The 13,317-nt window shown below is 48.9% G+C and overlaps 1 protein-coding gene across 4 annotated transcripts in view; it reads right to left on the bottom strand.

Moving 5' to 3' along the window:
- Nucleotides 1-4: 4 nt before the first annotated feature.
- Nucleotides 5-13,317, bottom strand: part of Chdh (choline dehydrogenase) — a 28,417-nt gene continuing 15,104 nt past the window's right edge. For 2 of the 4 annotated variants that reach the window (XM_076931335.1, XM_076931336.1), the window contains 8 exons: nucleotides 13,137-13,239; nucleotides 7,972-8,741; nucleotides 6,923-7,074; nucleotides 6,083-6,212; nucleotides 5,034-5,168; nucleotides 4,420-4,562; nucleotides 3,905-4,007; nucleotides 5-3,338 (listed from right to left, as the gene is read on the bottom strand). In XM_076931335.1, the coding sequence (XP_076787450.1) occupies nucleotides 2,920-3,338; nucleotides 3,905-4,007; nucleotides 4,420-4,562; nucleotides 5,034-5,168; nucleotides 6,083-6,212; nucleotides 6,923-7,074; nucleotides 7,972-8,689 (1,800 nt within the window). In that variant the 5' untranslated portion in view covers nucleotides 8,690-8,741; nucleotides 13,137-13,239 and the 3' untranslated portion in view covers nucleotides 5-2,919. The remainder of the gene's footprint in view (nucleotides 3,339-3,904; nucleotides 4,008-4,419; nucleotides 4,563-5,033; nucleotides 5,169-6,082; nucleotides 6,213-6,922; nucleotides 7,075-7,971; nucleotides 8,742-13,136; nucleotides 13,240-13,317) is intronic. The other 2 variants (XM_034497322.2, XM_076931337.1) reach the window with 1 other exon arrangement.

Genomic DNA, 13,317 nt, shown 5'->3' with positions numbered 1-13,317 from the left:
CTGATTTTGAGTTCTTTGGAATACTTTTAGTTTAAGCTCATGTTCTTAACAACATTAGGAAGTGTGGAAATCACTATGGTCTGCTAACCGTCAGCAAGAACATCACTCGGAACGTCCACGGGGTCTGTGGACTCCCACGCTATGGCTGCAGAAGGGTACGCTTCAAGGCACTGCACACTTCACAGTGGTCCAGCTCTTCAGCCAGACCAGCCCTGTTTTATGCTCTCATCTACGATCTTTATCCTCTGTGCCTTTATCTGGGGGTTAGAGTGTTGGTTTACTTGTAAAAATACCACCAAATCATGGGCACACCTCTCAGGAAATCCATTCCAGGCGTGCTTTCTGGGAGGGCAGTGGAGAACTAGGGAGACGCTCAGTTTCTGGCTTCTGATATCAGAACAAGGGGGAGGAGAGTGGTTGAAGAATAAACAACACCCCAGCCAGCAGGGGCTACTCAGGTCACCAGCTTGAGCCTAGGGGTAGGTCATATTCTTCCCCTCACCCCTTAATTTTGAGAACTAATAAAATCTTTGCATTAGGTTTGATATTGTGGTAGTTTATCAGTGGAAATATGAAAAATCTTGGGGTGTGAGGGATGTGGTGTGCAGGTGAGAAGAATCTATTTGAATTTATGGAAATTACCCTGCAGCTTGTACCGGAGGCAGGGCTCCTGTGTGAGCACTGACTGTGACTTCCGCTTTTTTGACTGTTTCCAGTCATGCTGGCAGGTTGTCCCTGTCTCTATCCATGACCCGTCTGTGTCCCTGTCAGGAATACACTTGGCCAACAGTGAGATGGGCCCAGGTTCCATAAACACAGCGGGGCTCTCACAGCTCTGGGCACAAGTGAAGCTTTTTCTTTTTGATGCTAGGGATCAACCATGGGCCGCATGCTTGCTAGGTGTGTGTGTACTGGTTTTGGCAACATGTGGCCTTCCATGTTTGGGGTATTACAGGGTCTTTGCTAAGGAGCCTACTTAACTAAGCCTGTCCAGTTCCCCAAGCAACTCAATCTAACTGCCTATGTGAGCCCCACTTTACAACCAAAGCAGGACTGCACCATTCTACCACTCTGGCTCCCCAGTGGCACTGGGACTTCCAGGCTGCCCGGGTATTTGGATTGAGCTCCTGCACGTTCATCTGTTCTGTTTGGGCTGGAAACAGGAACAGCCATCGGGGCTTCAGTGAGGATCCCTCCAAACCACATGTTCTGTCCTGACACCATCTGTAAGGTCTGGGCATGTAACATCCACTTCTTGTCTCCAGAAACTCATTTCCTTATGTGACGAAAGCATGTCAACATGTGAAGCCGGCCTTCCTGTGCCGAAGTGAGAGGAAGGCCTGGATGTGACCGAGGAGCACGCCGGGGTTTATCTTCACTTATTCTAAAACACTGCTGTGCCTGAGAGAAGAACATGGCCCTCCCAGGGGTGGCACATGTGCTGGTGAAGATACCACAGAGGATTGCTGTCTAACACCTGTCCTATAAGGATCTCTTGGCAGACCTAGGATTTTCTTAACCTTCTTTGGGAACAGGGGAAAAAGGCAAGGTGAGATGAAACAAGAGCAGCCTGGTTTGCAAAGTAAAAGTGATGGTTTATAATTTTTCTTTTGAACCCTTTGAAGGGTCTTCTCAGATGGACTCAAAAGTCTAGAAGACAGCTCATGCCAGTCAATCCTAGGGGAGCCTGGAATCCTGCTATTTCCCCTCCCTTTACGCTCAGCAATGTGGTTTCTATACAGTGATCCCTTTCTTCCCCATTACAAATGATGGCTCTGGACATCTTCAGAAAAACTAACCTAAGATGCATTTGGCTCTCATGCTCTTGTAAGAACAGTTAGGATGAGGCATCTTGGTTCAAAGATAAGTTACTGATTACATCTTAATTATGAGGAATTACAAGGAGCTCTTGTAAAGGCTGCTGGTATTCGCTCCCCTGACCCAAGACTCAAATACTGGCTGGCTTGTCTTTCACTCCAAAGTTCTTTGCTGTTCTCCATCAGCCTCGGTGCCATGCTGTTCCCATGTCTGGAGTATAAGAAACGGTCGGTCCTGTCTGCAGAAGTAGCTCTGGTGCCTGGGCCACTTCCAGGGCCACCATGAAAGGTCCTCGTAGGCTCATGTCCTTGGCATGAGGTAGTGACTGGCCTGTGGGACTGGCTCTATATTCCTGCACCTTTGTGTGGTAGGGGTTAAACAATGAAATCTTTGGCAGTAAGGTCAAGCTGGCCTTTTCTTGAACAACGTCCTGCAAGCCTCTCCTCTAGACGGTTTCATAAGATGAGAACCAGAGAGGTAGGCATGAGTCTTGCAGTCACCTGAGCCCTCATCCCTGCACCTCACTCTTCAGATTTAAATTGGCAGAAGAGAAGTGAAGAGGGGGATAAGGTGTCCTCCAGCTGCCTTTCCCTCTAATCGGGGACATGAACTCAGGTAACCAGCCCTGGCTGAGCTGCTGCCTGGCTCTTGGCTTCAGCTAAAGCTTCCTTGGAGAGTCCAGTCCACTTCAACCACCCTGACTTGGCAGAAATGGCCGTAGGTGGGAGACCAGGGAAAGGATCATCCCACTCCTGGAAGCAGAGCTCTGAGCTGGAGAAGGCTGGAGACCATAAGAGAAAACCATGACAAGAGTGAACTGCCCTAATTAACTGCTAACTCCAGGAGGTCAGGAGGAAGGCCCCAGCTTGCTTGCTAGCCTTTTTGTGGAGGGCCCTCAGAGGGACACTGGGAAAAGGGACTTGTCTCACTGGCTACCATGGCCTCATTTCCTCAGATACCATGAAGGTCTGAGCCAAGAGTAGGGGTATCTGGGTCCCAAGTTTCTACACAGTTTCAGAAATATCTGGGGCAGGCTGTACTCGTAGGATCTCTTGGCTTGGCACGAGCTCCTCTGTCGTCCTCAGGCAATGGCTGTCTGTCTTAACGCTGGGTGTCCAGAGTCTGGGGCTTATAGACAGGAACATTCTTGTCCCGGAGTGCAGGAAATCCCTTAATAATGTCAGCTGCTTTCTCTGCGATCATTATTGTGGGAGCATTCAGGTTGCCACTAACCACACTGGGCATGATGGAGGCATCAATGACTCTGAGGTTTTCTACCCCGATGACCCTGGTTTGCAGGTCAACCACGGCGGTAGGATCAGAGGGCTGGCCCATCTTACAGGTGCAGGAGGGGTGGTAAGCACTGTCTGCTTTTGCCCGCACAAAGGCATCTATCTCTTTGTCTGATTGGACATGGCTTCCAGGCTGCAGCTCTTTTCCCCGGAAGGGAGCCAAGGCTTCCTGTGCAAAAATTTCTCGCGTCAGCCTCACACACTGACGGAAGTCCTCGACATCAGTTTCTGTGGAGGAGAAATAAGTGAGGTTCCCTTCTCTTACGCTGCTGGCCAAACCACGGAACAAAGATCAAGGACTTGGAGAAGCAAGCTTGTCACCTGCCCAGAGGCAATTACTAGCAACCAAGTATCCTAGACAAACAGTGCCAGGTCTGAGGTCTGACATCTCTGTAAGCCAGGGCTAAAGATGTACAATCTATCTCTGCTACCATGTGGGTGCCAAACCCCCATCCCATGGGGGTGGAGTGTAAAACCTCGCTCGAAGGGCATGAATCTCTGTGGTGCATACAAAGAGGCAGGCTTGGGAATGCAGCATGTTCCCAAAGAGGCGGGGAAGACCAGGTGGGTAGTATGCACAGGCCTGGCAGCTGTTCCTCCTACAGACGGGTCTGAAAGTGGTACCTCTGTCCTGCTGTGTAGTGAGGCCCAGGCTACCTTGTGTGACCTAGAACTGAGGGCAACCCCAGTGTTAGGCAATGGGATCCCAGTAAGGACTAGGGACAAATGGGAACCCTATGAACCTTCCCTAACTCTATGGCAGGCCCAGGGGCTACAAATGTAGCTTCTGTTACCTGTTGACAAGTAGTTGGGCTGGATCACAGGGTGGTCCCGAGGGTTAGCACTTCTCAGTTTCAGCCAGCCCACACTTGTGCCCCTCATGGTTCCCACGTGTACCTAGAAGGGTTCAGAGGTAACAGTTCACAGTAATCTCCATTAACTACAGCTCAGAAACTTAAGCCCTAAGTTCCCCGTGGATGGGGACTCAGCATTCAGTATACAGCCCTCCATCCCGTCTGGCCTTTACTCCTCTGTCTGAAACTTTCATGGGCTGATTCCCAGGGCTCAGGTAGTTTTGCCTATTGTCACTGTAACAGATCCTGCCCTCTGCACATCCTGTGGACCGGCTCCTGGGCTCTCTCCCTGGAGTGAGTGAGATTTAGGTTCCCTTTCCTCTTCCAGTCAGACAGTAGCCATTGTGGGCAGAGTACTAAACGGAGGTCTACGTGGTGGAACAGATCACACCATGAAAATCTATTCTAATCCAGGAGCATGAAGGCAGAGTCTCTGGCCATGGCTGTCTGCATACCTGGTAAGCATCCTGCTGGGTGGGTTTCCGCCCATGGTCAATCACTTGTGATGGGAGGAAGTGGAACTGGATGTCTGGATGGGGGACCCCAGGCCGGCTACGGATGAACCCTCCGGTCTCAAGATGGGCTGTGGCTCCATCCCCTGAAGGTCACATGAGGACAAGGCAGAAGAGCCAGTTAGGACATGGCAGGTGGCCCAGCTGTTCCCAGTGTTCCTCTTCCTGGGCTTGGCATCAGGTTGTCCATAATTCCCTTCTTTCCCCAGGTGGCTATACCTGGCATTACAACTTTAAAAGAAAACAGCTGCATGCTAAGTGAGGGGCTTCAGGTCTGCTAAGATCACCTGGTTTATGAGCCCTTTGATCTGTTCAGTGGGTGTCACCTTGAGCAAGGTCCTGTGCTCAGACTCTCAACATGTGCTACTGCCTCTTGTCCCCTTGCAGAGACCAGCCAGACAGGACCTTTGTGTCCTCACCTCACAGACTACAAAGTGGGCTTGGGTGACAGTCATCTAGCTTTATACTAGCAGCCTGAGGCCTGTCTTGGCTCTTCAGGAAGAAAACCATGATGCCCACAGACCACAGCCACCAAGTTCACCGGGAGGCAGGCCCACCTGTGAACCTCCAGAGCCACTCTAGACCGATGCAGACCTTCCGCAGAGGCTTCTGGGCAGAGTGGAGGGTGATGGGTTGTGTGCATGCTTGCTGAATGTAGATCTCCAGGTGGTCTTGCAGGTTCTGACCAACTCCTGGCACAGGAAAGAGTGGTTAGGAAAAATGGCTAACACAGAGGTGAAACCCTGGCTTTGGAAGTTTCTAGTCCACCTGTCTTTTAAGCCAGTCCCTGCCTGCCCTGGCCCCAGCTTAGAAGTTGTTTCTTTGAGACACTACTTCTGATCTCTTAGACAAATCTGGCTTTCTCGAATGCTGCTAAAACCACCCACTCTGTCACTTTTTCTACATCAGTTATTCAGGTGACCTTGATCAGCTCTCCTTAGCAGCTCCCTCCAAGGACAGGGCTCACAATTACAACAGATACTGTGCTTGGTAAGTGTCACTGTGTATGTGTGTGTCGGTCAGATTGACACTTGTCAGCTACATCATTTCCCCAGTCTGTTGAAGGAAGAAGTAGTCCCAGCAGTCTATGCAGACATTCAAGCTCAAGGGTACACTGGGCAGTCAAAGCACAGACCACTTCCATAAGCCTCTCAGGGAAAGCTGCCTGTGAAAGGCTGGCCCCTTGTGTGTGGAGGCTGAGGAAAGCCCTCAGGAACACAACACACTGTTTCTAAGATGAAGCTTGGATCTTCACCTGGACAGTGGCTCTGGAGCCCTGAGCTGACCTCATTTGTTCTCAGAGCAGTGAGTAAATCTTGAGGATAGACCTCTCACACCACAGACCCATCCTAGTGGTAATCTCAGCTCCACTCCAGTTATAGGATGCTCTCCTAAAGGATGTAGAAGCTGACTGAGGGAGGGTGAAGGAAAATAGCATAAAGAACCAGGGTCCAGGGGTGGGAGTGTCCAGTGAGACCCAGAGGCCCTCAGATTTATAGGAAGGAAGGATGTGACACCTATAAGAAGTACCCCACCCCCACTTCAAGCAACAAGCTGTTAGGTTCTACAGAGTTGCCTTTTGGGCAGCAGTCAGAGAGGAGCTCACCAGGCAGATGGCACACTACAGGGATGTCCAGTTTCTTGAGATCATCTGCATTCCCAACACCAGAGAGCATGAGCAGTTGTGGAGAGTTGATGGCGCCCCCGCTCAGGATCACCTCCCTGCTGACATAAGCCTGGAAGAGGCAGAGGTCTACCAATCACACTCTTGAAAAGCCAGCTCTTCTGCTGCCTCGTGGAGAGGCACCCAGTTCCAGCCATTACCACGAGACCATGGCCTTTGGAAATTACACCACTGTGGAGAATCTGCTCCCAGGTCCTAGACAGAGGAGGGAGGAGGGAGCTGGCTGGCTACAATCTGTACAGAATCCCCACGGGCGCTATTACTCTCAGTAATCGCTGTAACAGTAACAGGGGCCTTGGAACCAGCAGGGTAGAGCTCAAATGAGATGAGAGTATACACTCGAGTGAGTTGAAGCAAATGCACAAATAGCCAGATCTTCTGAGAAGGCCACATATCACTGAGTGAAGAAAAGCACTATAGTATGATTCCATTTGTGGGTTTTTAAGCTTCTAGGGTTGGATCTAATGATTTCTGGCAGGCCAGAAGCCTGAAGCCATGTACTAGGGGACTCTTGTAGGGTAGATGTGACAGGCAGAGGCTTATGGAGGCACTAGGGATCATGAAGTTTGTGGCTGGCAGAACTTGGGGTCTTCTGACCTCTACTATGTCCTGTGGGACCCCAGGGACAATCCTGCCACTGCTACTTGCTGTTCACTCTTCCTAGGGACGAGGGCATGTGGCTGGGGAACAGGAGCAAGAGTCTGATTGCCTGTCCCTTCCTGCCCTCTTAAGTCCCCACACGTTCCACAGGAGTCAACTCACCTTGTGGCTCTGGCCGTTCTTGACGTACTCCACACCTACTGCGCGAGTGCCCTCGAACAGCACTCTGCTTACAAGTGTCTGGACCTCGGCCTTGAGGTTGGGGCGGCTCAGTGCTGGGTGCAAGTAGGCACAGGCTGTGCTCCAGCGCTTCCCTGCAGGATGGAGCAAGATCAGGTGTGGCCTGCTGCCCTTTCTCTTATACCTGGGCAGGAGGAACCTGCTGGGGAAAGCAAATCTACCCTGCCCTTGATAATTCAAGGCCTGCCTTCAAGGTATATCTGGGACCTGGATATCCTACCCTGCAGTCCTGGCTATTGAGAACCCCATGGTTTGCTCTATCCTGCTGTGAGCAAAGAAGGCCCTGTACTACCTGTTCTGTGTCTACTTGCATCCATCTGCAGAGAGGTGACAGCTGGGACAAGATGGTTTTGTGCTGTCTCTTTCTGCTTCAACTTGCTCATCTGCAAGTCTCTACGTCGCCGTGGGCCGTTCGTTACACAGAACTGATCCTTCGCTCTTCCAGAGCCCCTCTCACCTCCCCTCCCCCTAGTCAGGCCACAGGCACCACAGGACTGAAACCCCTACCTCTCTCAGCTTCCTAGATCTGTGGCTACAGGGCTTGGCTGCCCTATCCAGGCTGGGCAGGTCCCTGGGGACTCCACAGTCACCTCTGCTGTACCACATCACCTAGAGGCACAGTGAATGCCCAAGTACTCGGGCTGTGTCCTGTGATACCTAGGGGCAGTATAGTATCTCCCTCAAACATAACACCAGCCTTATTTTAGCACTTACTGACCATGATGGGGTTAGGCGGGTTGACCATAAGTAGAGGGGAAAATTAAAAATCGGTACCTTGGGGACTGGAGAGATGGCTCATCAATTAAGAACATTGACTGCTCTTCCAGAGGTCCTGAGTTCAATTCCCAGCAACCACATGGTGGCTCACAACCATCTGTAATGGACCAATGCCCTCTTCTGGTGTGTCTGAAGAGAGCTACAGTGTACTTGTATCCATTAACTAAATAATATACTTTTTACAAAATCAGTACCTTGGTGGATGGTCATGTCCATCCAGCCGAAGCCCTCCTGTTGGAAGCCATTCATGTCTTCAGTGTAGGGGTAACCAGCCTGATGTGCTGCCTGTAGGAAGGCCTGGTGAAGCGGGTGGTTGGTCTTGCCCCGAGACACGTGCAGTGGGCCATCCCCACCACGGTACATATTGGCACCCTGCTCATGCCTCTGTGCCTTGCGGAAGTAGGGCAGACAGTGTGCATAGTCCCAACCCTCAGCACCTTCGCGGTGCCAGCGGTTATAGTCCTCGGCGTGTCCTCGGATATAGACCATGGCATTGAGGGATGAGGAGCCCCCCCAGACCCGGCCTCGTGGCCAGTACAGTACACGGCCATCCATGCCGGGCTGCGCCTCAGTGTGATAGTACCAGTTGTATTTGTCATCACACAGGTTGGCCACAAGGGCAGCTGGCATGTGGATCTTCCACTGAAGCCGCTTGCTCCCCATTAACAAGTCCTTGGGCCCCGCCTCTAGCAGCAGCACCCGGTGATTCGGGTCCTCAGTGAGCCGGCTGGCCAGCACACAGCCAGCAGAACCTGCGCCCACCACCACAAAGGTGTACTCATCCCGGCCCACAGAGGCTGCACTGGCGACAGCACAGCTGCAAGGGGGGCGTGGCTGACCCTGCATAGCCCATGCCAGGGTTCCATGTGGGCTCAGACATCCTTTCCTCCAGGCTCTAAGGACCTGCCACATGCTTCCAGCCCAGGTCCTCTATCCACGAACAGGAGTGGGGCAGAGTCTCTTCCTAGAACAGGAAAAATGGCTTTAAGACTCTCAACTCCACGGCATATGCAGAAGCAGTCTGGAGCTGATTGGTCATGCTGATAGCACAAAGGTCCTGCCTAGCTTGGGCAAGGCCATTGCACATGATAGCCGCTGCCCTGGGGAGGTAGAACCTGAAATAGGGACTTTTATTATGGAGATATAAGTCCAAAATGGGGGTTGGGGAAGAGGGGAGGCCCCTCCACAGGCTTAGGGGTTCCCTGGCCAATTTCCCTGGGATATCCATAGGAACTTGGAGACTGGGCATCTAGCTACAAAACGGAAGGAAGGCTTTCCAGCCAGACAGACAAGGGGCTATTCTCCCTACTGCAGGCGGGACATTACATTTTATTACAGAAATACACAGGAAAAATAGAAAAGCTCTCCAGATGGAGAGGGACAAAGTAGGCTGAGGGAACCAAGACTGTGGAGCTCACAGCCTGAGAGATCCCAGGATGTACCAGGACACAGGGTCACAACCTCACTTTCCAAGGTCACCTTGTAAGGCAGTAGCTTTAACAGAGAAATGCCAATGGCCTTTAAAAAAAAATGTTGGTTTGTTTTTGTTTTTGAGATCTTTCCCTTTTCTCCCCCTCCCCCATACCTCATCTTGCTCTTTCAAAGTCACAGCTTCTTTTTCTTCAGTGGTTGTTGCATGTAAATATATGCATGTATGGAAATACATCCTGCTCAGTCCTTACCGTGTTACGTGTGTGTGTGTGTGTGTGTGTGTGTGTGTGTGTGTGTGTCAATGACTTTTGATGGGTCTTCTCTCACCACTGTCCCACATGCTTGGTGCAAAGGTTGAGAAGAGCCTAAGTATGCCACTGAACTCCTGCTGTCAAGAGCATCACCTAAACCCCACAACCCCAACAACAACCCTCTAGTCTACACTGGAGCTGAAGTGAAAGGGCTGAAAATAGTCCCTTGTCAATTTTGGCCCAGATGCAGATCCTGACAAATCTCCCTAGCTTTCCCTCAGTCCTGTATCAGGTAGCCAGGGCATTCCCAGAAGCAGATGGAGGGGACAGAGGAAGGCCCACACCTATGTGACAGAAGCGGCAGAGCCTTCTGGAGCAAGAATTCTGCAGATATTCCCCCACCCCAAGCTTCAGACCCCATGATATAGCACTCGGTAACAATGCCCAACAATGCTCAACTCTCCAGGGGGTGGACTCATTTTCCCCTAAATGCCCTGCCAGGATAATGACATCCTTTTTAAGATGACACCATTTACCATCTACATTAGACTGCTACACACAAGTCAGTATTCCATAACAATCTGGAAACATGCAAATACACTCTTTACAAAGACAGAAATCATGCAACAGAAACAGATGCCCCCCCCCCCCGCAAGGTGTTAGAACCATCAAACAAAAGATATTACTCAAGTCAAGATCACAGCTATTAGAAATGACTTAGTCGACAAGTGGACATGTTGAAAAGACTTTCAAGAAAGTATCAATCGTCTGTGAAGATGGTTCTGTGGGCAAAGACACTTTTTTCATAAGCCTGGTGACCCAAGTTTAGTCACTAGGAATAAACTAAAATAAAAGCCAGGCACAAAGGCACACATCTGTAATTCCTACAGTGACATGAGAGGGGCACGAATGACAGAAACAGGAGAGACTCTGTCTCAAACGTACGGAAGGAGAGGTTCCCAGCTCCGAAAAGTCTTGTGACCTTCTTGTTCATACTGTGGCATTGTATATTCCTACACCCCACTAATAAGAATTTGAAATCATCAATCTGATTTTAAAAAAACAAAAAGTACAAGAAAAAGTCTGATGCTAGGACAATTAGATATAACAGGAGGAAAGCAGTGACAATGAAGATTAGGGGAAAGATGTTTCTAGAAGAAAATGTGAAGAGAGAAGTGAAAAGGGGGCAGAGGAGAAGAATGGGGACTTGGGAGCTTTTAGATCATAATGCTAAATCTTGGATAAGTGGAGTCCAAGCAGGAGAACTAGACACAAATAGATCAGTTCCGTCAAAGATACAATGTGCCAAAATGCACACCTTGTGAGAGGAAGGAAGCAAGAGACTGGGATGACCCAATATACATAGTAAATAACTAATAAATGACAACAGTCCAGAACAAAGTAGCAAATCCAGAGAGATGGTACTGGGAGAGTTCTCCCAAACACTTAAGGGTGAGCATGCACTGATCCTCTCCAGTCTCTGTCAGAAGAAACAGAGAGAACGTGTCTTTACCCATTCTAAAAGGCTAGCATCACACTAATACCAAAACCAGACAGACAAAAACATCAAAGAAAAGAGAACTATAGATCAGTATCTCTTCTGAACAAAGATGAATACATATCCTGGTATAGTCTTAGAGAGCCAATACAGCCGAGGGTAGGAGGAGAAGGTGGCCAGGCAAGAAAAATCCCTCAACTAAGTTTTAGTAACTCAAATCCAGACATTTTGTACTAGCAAGATGGTTCAGAAGGTAAGTACTTGCTCTTAGGAATGATGACCTATATTCAGTCCTTAAAGACCACATGGTAGGAGAGACCCATCTCCCACAAGCTGTCCTCTGACCTCCATACACACATGCCATGACATTCTGTCTTGCACTTGCACATCACACATATACACAAACACACACATGTAAATAAATTTAAAATGTTTTTAGTGTTTTGATTCCAGTTCTACATTTAAAAAAAATCTTATGTACCATATTCAAGTGGGGTTGACCCCCAGATGATCATCATTTGAAACATTTCACATTTAAAAATCAGTTTATGGGGCCCTGAGTTTGTTTACATCCCTCATAGACCTACAGGCTGGCTTCCCTACCTCAGACTCCAAAATGGAATAATCATTCATCCATTCCATGTGCAAAAAAGGACTTTCTTCTTGTGTCCTAATCCAATATCAAGAAAGTGTGGATGGCAGAAAAGATCACGTGACAAAGGAAACAAGGATTCAGGCGACAGTACCTCCTCCAAGAGCAAGCGCCCTGTGGTAGCAGACTGCTTGCAGTGGGAAGCGCGGCCTGAAGGTCACACATGCTGCCCCACCAGGAGTTAAAGAAAGCAAAGAGAAAGAAGGAATGGGAGGAGGGAGACACAGAATACTAATGTGAATGACAGAAAAGAGCTCCAGGAGAAAAAGATGCCAAAGATGACACAAAGATCAGAAATCAGCCCGTTGGTATGGCTGGTACTCAGGTTCAAATTGTAAGGTGTATTAAATGTCAAGTGGGGTCATGCCTGCACAGAGGGAGACTGCCCCTTGTTTGGTCTTCCTGGAATCAATTCAAGTTCACTTCCTACTGAGGTCTCAGGGCCATGGAGGCACCGCTTGGAGCTAACAGCAGATATGAGAGACAGTGGGCATGCACTGAAATGAAGTGTACTGGAGAGACACTTGACTGAAAGGGATCTGTTACAGGACTCTGTTGCCAGTAATGGTGAAGGAGACCCTGACATTGATGTCTTAAAGTCACTGACAATCAAACAGAAGCTTCAAAGAGACTGGATAGACTTGAAATGGGGGGGGGGGGGGGGAGAAAAAGAAAAGGTATAAAAAAAAGAAACTCCTCCCCCTCCTCCCTCCTCCTTCCCTGAAACTTCAGAAAACAGCAGTGTTAGTGACACTAAAGAGAAGAGCAGGAGAGGAAGAAAAATATTCAGGGACTCACAGTAGTGACCCTATGAGGACAAGAACTTTCTAGCAGTCTCCAGTGACAGAGAAAAAGCCAAGGCTTCTAAAACAAAAGAATTCTTAGGATAATATAGCAAATGAGGTCATTCATGTTCTGACTGCAAGTCCAGAAGCCATCATCTTAATCCAGAGAAGAAAGGGTCTGACAAAAGAGGGGATCTGAGGTCACTGAGCAGCAGGAGAAGCTGGAGTCCTGAGTCTTGATGTCACAAGCAAAGGGCATTGGGCACAGCAGAGTCCCCATGAAGAATAGGCAGAAGAAAGGACACCAGAAGCCAGGGCAATGGCTATGGAAGAGAGAGCACCCAGTGAGCATTCAGGAGAGCACAGCAGCACCACCCAGTGGAGAGGAACACAGGGACATCTGCCTGAGAACCAGAGGGCTCCATTTTCTCACTGAGTATCTCTAGCCAGGGCCAACTTCACACTCTATTATCTCGATAATAATAATAATAATAATAATAATAATACTCCTAATTTTCCATTTTTGCAAATTGTCATTTCAAGTACAAAACAACATGACTACCACCAGGTTGAACTTTGCAGATATTTGTAGGCAATCTATTTAGGGGTATAGAAAAAAAATTTTTATTTCTGTTGGCAACCTCTTTCTTATGCCTTCTACCAGATTTAAAATATATAAGTAATTATGTGATTTTTGTTGTTGTTGTTGTTGTTCTGAAACACCATTAAAACTGGCACTCACCTTTAATCCCAGTACTTTCCAGGCAGAGGCAGGAGGATCTCTGTGAATTCAAAGTCAGTCTGTTCACATAGAAAATTCCAGGCTGGACATAGTAAGACCCTGCCTGAAAAAAAAAATGGAAAATAAAAGAAAGGGAGGAAGAAACAAAGAAAATTTATCATGAGATAGAGAAACAAGAGAT

The sequence above is a fragment of the Arvicanthis niloticus genome, chromosome 3 (assembly GCF_011762505.2).
Source record: "Arvicanthis niloticus isolate mArvNil1 chromosome 3, mArvNil1.pat.X, whole genome shotgun sequence".
In the NCBI taxonomy this organism is placed as follows: domain Eukaryota; kingdom Metazoa; phylum Chordata; class Mammalia; order Rodentia; family Muridae; genus Arvicanthis; species Arvicanthis niloticus.
This window is presented reverse-complemented; position numbering and strand designations above follow the sequence as displayed.